Below are 3,509 nucleotides of genomic sequence, written 5' to 3'. Positions count from 1 at the left end.
TTCCCTTCCCTTCCCTTCTCTTCCCTTCCTTTCCCTTCCGTTCCCTTCTCTTCCTTTCTCCTCTCTTTTCCTTTTCCTTTTCTTTTTCAACATATGGTTTCTCTGTATAACAAGCCCTGGCTGTCTGAACTCTCTTTGCAGATCAGGGTGGCCTTGAACTCACAGAGATCTACCTGCCTCTGCCTCTCAAGTGCTTGGGAAAAAGGCCAGAAGCATTTCTTCATTAAAGTCTCCTCTTTCCTTAGGGCCCTAGCTTATAACAGATTGACAAAAACTAACCAGCACAGTCCTGATCTCAATTTCCTTATAATACAATGATAATAAACACAGGGAAATGTGGATAGGAGTGTTTTCTCTTGGTGATTCTCCTGTGAGAGAAGGCATAGAATTTTGGCCAGTTGTGTTGCCTGTAACTCCATGTCGGGATCTCATAAGTTGTTCTTAATTATGTATAAAGGAAAACAGGTATTATATTGAAAGGTATTTTTCTGACAACTCTAAAAAGAAAGAGTTAAGAGCAGGTGATGCTATTCCATGGTCCCCATATTTGGTTCCCCGCACACACATCATTGGTTAGTTTTCAACTGCTTGAAACTATGGCTGTAGAAGGTCTGATGCTCTCTTCTGGCCTCCATAGGGAAACTGCACACATGTGGCATACTTTCATACAGACACAATAAATACATATTTAAAAAATAGAATAAAAAATCCTCCACTCTGTCTAACAATTTTCTGTGGTCACATGGAAGGAAATAATGAAATGGGAGACCCAGAGTAGTTGGACGGCTTTAAGACAGTTACCAGTCTCTGTGATTATTAAAGTATTATTTGAAAAATACACAATTCTCTTGACTTGGGTAGTTAGACTAATTTATTTTTTTTCCTCTAAGGAGTAAAAATGAGTATGAACTGTTTCTTCACTATGATATGTACCATCATGGTGCTGGCCTATTCTGCCAGTTCCCTGCCATTGTCCATAGGAGCTGGGGAGAACGCAGTAGCTGTTCCAACACTGCTCGTGACCATCTACTTTGTGTTCATGCTGGTGAGTGGGTTTTTCTCAGAGAAAAAGTTGCCTCTCTTCCTTCTTGGACATGGAACCCTTGGGACATGGCGCCCTATCCTAAAGCCTATTATGGTCTGTAGTAGAGAAGGAGCTGCCTTTCTTCCTCTTCTGTGACTATTGCTCCAATGTCAGTACTAGAATGTAGTTAACAGGCCGTTTCTAGTGGGTTCTTAAAAGACATATCTTGGAATCATATTAGAAACCACAATAAATTGGAATTTCAGTAAAGGGCTGTGGTTAGCTGATTCCCTTACAAAGAGAACAGACTGCTGCCTTGCTTTCATGCTGGTATAAGAGACATGCTGTCATTTTAGTCACAGCAAAGATGACTTGGCTCATTTACTAGTTTCTAATGGGAAAGCAAAAGTCAGGAGAATATAATTGTTTATCAGAAGGACTCTATCTCAGCGCTCCCTTGTGTTCTGAAAAGCATTAGAAACAGTAGGAGATTCCAGAATCCTTAGCACTAAGTCAGTTTCTTGTGTTAGCATACTTCTGCTCATCTTTGTAAAATCGGTCACTCAGTCTTAGTCTTGTATGCCCACAAATTATACACAATGTATATCAATCAATGGACAAATGGAACCAGAGTCTACACTTTCCCGCTAAGCTGATCAGGTGAATAGATCTATTGAGTGTGCTGCTATTCACCCCATTTCTTCTGGTGCAAGAACATCCTGTAGCTTGGCAATGGGGGATGCATGGCTTTAAGAAAGTGCCCAGGTTTGTTCCTATTTCCTATTAATATGGTCATATACATATGATCATCCAGTAATATAAATCTTCAGTAAATATGTTTTTAATTTAATTTTGTTTGAGTTATATAAATGCCTATAAGATGTTTTGTTCAAGTCCACCCCTATTTTCTCCCTCCAAAGTTGACTGAGAAATGTCCCCGAGCCTTAGGGGGCCCTGGATCTGATGGGTAAAGTATGTCACTGGGGCAGCTTTGGGTGGCTGTGGTCTTCCCCCTCTGCTGTTTCCTCCCTGCTTTTTGCATTCATGGGAACACATGAGCATTCAGCTTCCTGATCCCATGTTCATTTCTGCTGCCTGCTGTCATAACCCCCCACCAAGATGGACTCTTACCACTCTGGAAACTGAATGCTGAACAAACTCTCTCTTCTACAAGTTGCCTTGGCCATGGTGCTGTGTCAGCATCAGGAAAGCAGCTGCTACATGACCAGTCACACTCACTACTCTTCCCATCCCGCCTCATGTTTTGTTTCACTTTTTGTTTTGTTTTGTTTTGTTTTGTTTTGTTTTGTTTTGTTTTGTTTTGTTTTGTTTTGTTTTGTTTTGTTTCTAGAGACAGGGTTTCTCTGTATAGCCCTGACTATCCTGGAACTCACTTTGTAGACCAGGCTGGCCTCAAACTCAGAAATCCACCTGCCTCAGCCTCCCGAGTGCTGGGATTAAAGGCATGCTCCACCACGCCCAGCCCTATTTTCTTTTTTAATTTCAGAGCAGCAGGGTCTAAACAGAGAGACCCAGTCTCAAAAAATGAAAAACAAACAAATTAAAAAAAAAAAACAGAAGAAAGAAGGAGAAGGAAGTGAAGATTAAACTGAATATTTCCAGAATGGAAAGAAAAGGTTTATGTAGGTTTTAAGCGACCAAGTAAGTTATTTATGACATATAAGCAATACATTTTAGAGATGATAGACAGAGTATTACAATTTGTAAGTGAATGGTCAGGATATTGATGTCAAACCTTTACTTAAATCAACAGAAATGCTATAATGTTACAAACTCATGGTAACAGTTATAAACATCAAACTGGCTTCTAAAGCTTTATGCAACCAATTTCACTTATCACAGATAACAAAACGAAAATTCATGTACTCAATGTAATTACTTGTGGTTTTGCTACCTTTGTTTAACTGAATTACTTGGAAAAACAAAACCAATTTCATGTCAAAATGTCTGAGCTTTATCTGCATGTTGCACAGAGTTACAGTGACAAGGCTGGGGAAACTAGTCTATTTCCAACAAAGCTTGGAAGCTACAGCCAAGAGAATAACGGTGGTCAGACAGAACATGCAGGACTTTGGTCATTGTCTTCTTAGGTCAGACAGGATGCAGAACAATGAGACCCTTCTGGTAAATGGCCTGTTGCAGAGAGGTCATGGAGTGTTGAGAGACTAAACTCTGACCATTCTACATCTTACAAGAAATCCACTGGGGACCCCAAGCTATGAGTGATGTAATACAGAGGTTACAATTGTGTGTGGGTTTTCCTGGTTGGTATTTTGTCAGAGCAACTTGAAAGAAGCTCTGGTCATTTTGAAGAGGAAATATTGTCAAAAGGTGGTGTGGCTTGCCCAAGGCCAGCCTGGTTTACAGACTAAGTTCCAGGACAACCAGGACTACACAGAGAAACCCTGGAGAGAGGGAGAGAGAGAGAGAGAGAAACAGAGAAAGAGAGAGACAGAGAGAGAGA

The 3,509-nt window shown here is 40.5% G+C and overlaps 1 protein-coding gene across 2 annotated transcripts in view; it reads left to right on the top strand.

The window, feature by feature from the left end:
- LOC110294574 (ATP-binding cassette sub-family G member 3) overlaps positions 1–3,509 on the top strand; it is a 72,686-nt gene that overhangs the window by 61,730 nt on the left and 7,447 nt on the right. For both annotated transcript variants that reach the window (XM_021162899.1, XM_021162900.1), the window contains one exon: positions 891–1,045. In XM_021162899.1, the coding sequence (XP_021018558.1) occupies positions 891–1,045 (155 nt within the window). The remainder of the gene's footprint in view (positions 1–890; positions 1,046–3,509) is intronic.

Source organism: Mus caroli, chromosome 5, assembly GCF_900094665.2.
Source record: "Mus caroli chromosome 5, CAROLI_EIJ_v1.1, whole genome shotgun sequence".
In the NCBI taxonomy this organism is placed as follows: Eukaryota; Metazoa; Chordata; class Mammalia; order Rodentia; family Muridae; genus Mus; species Mus caroli.
This window is presented reverse-complemented; position numbering and strand designations above follow the sequence as displayed.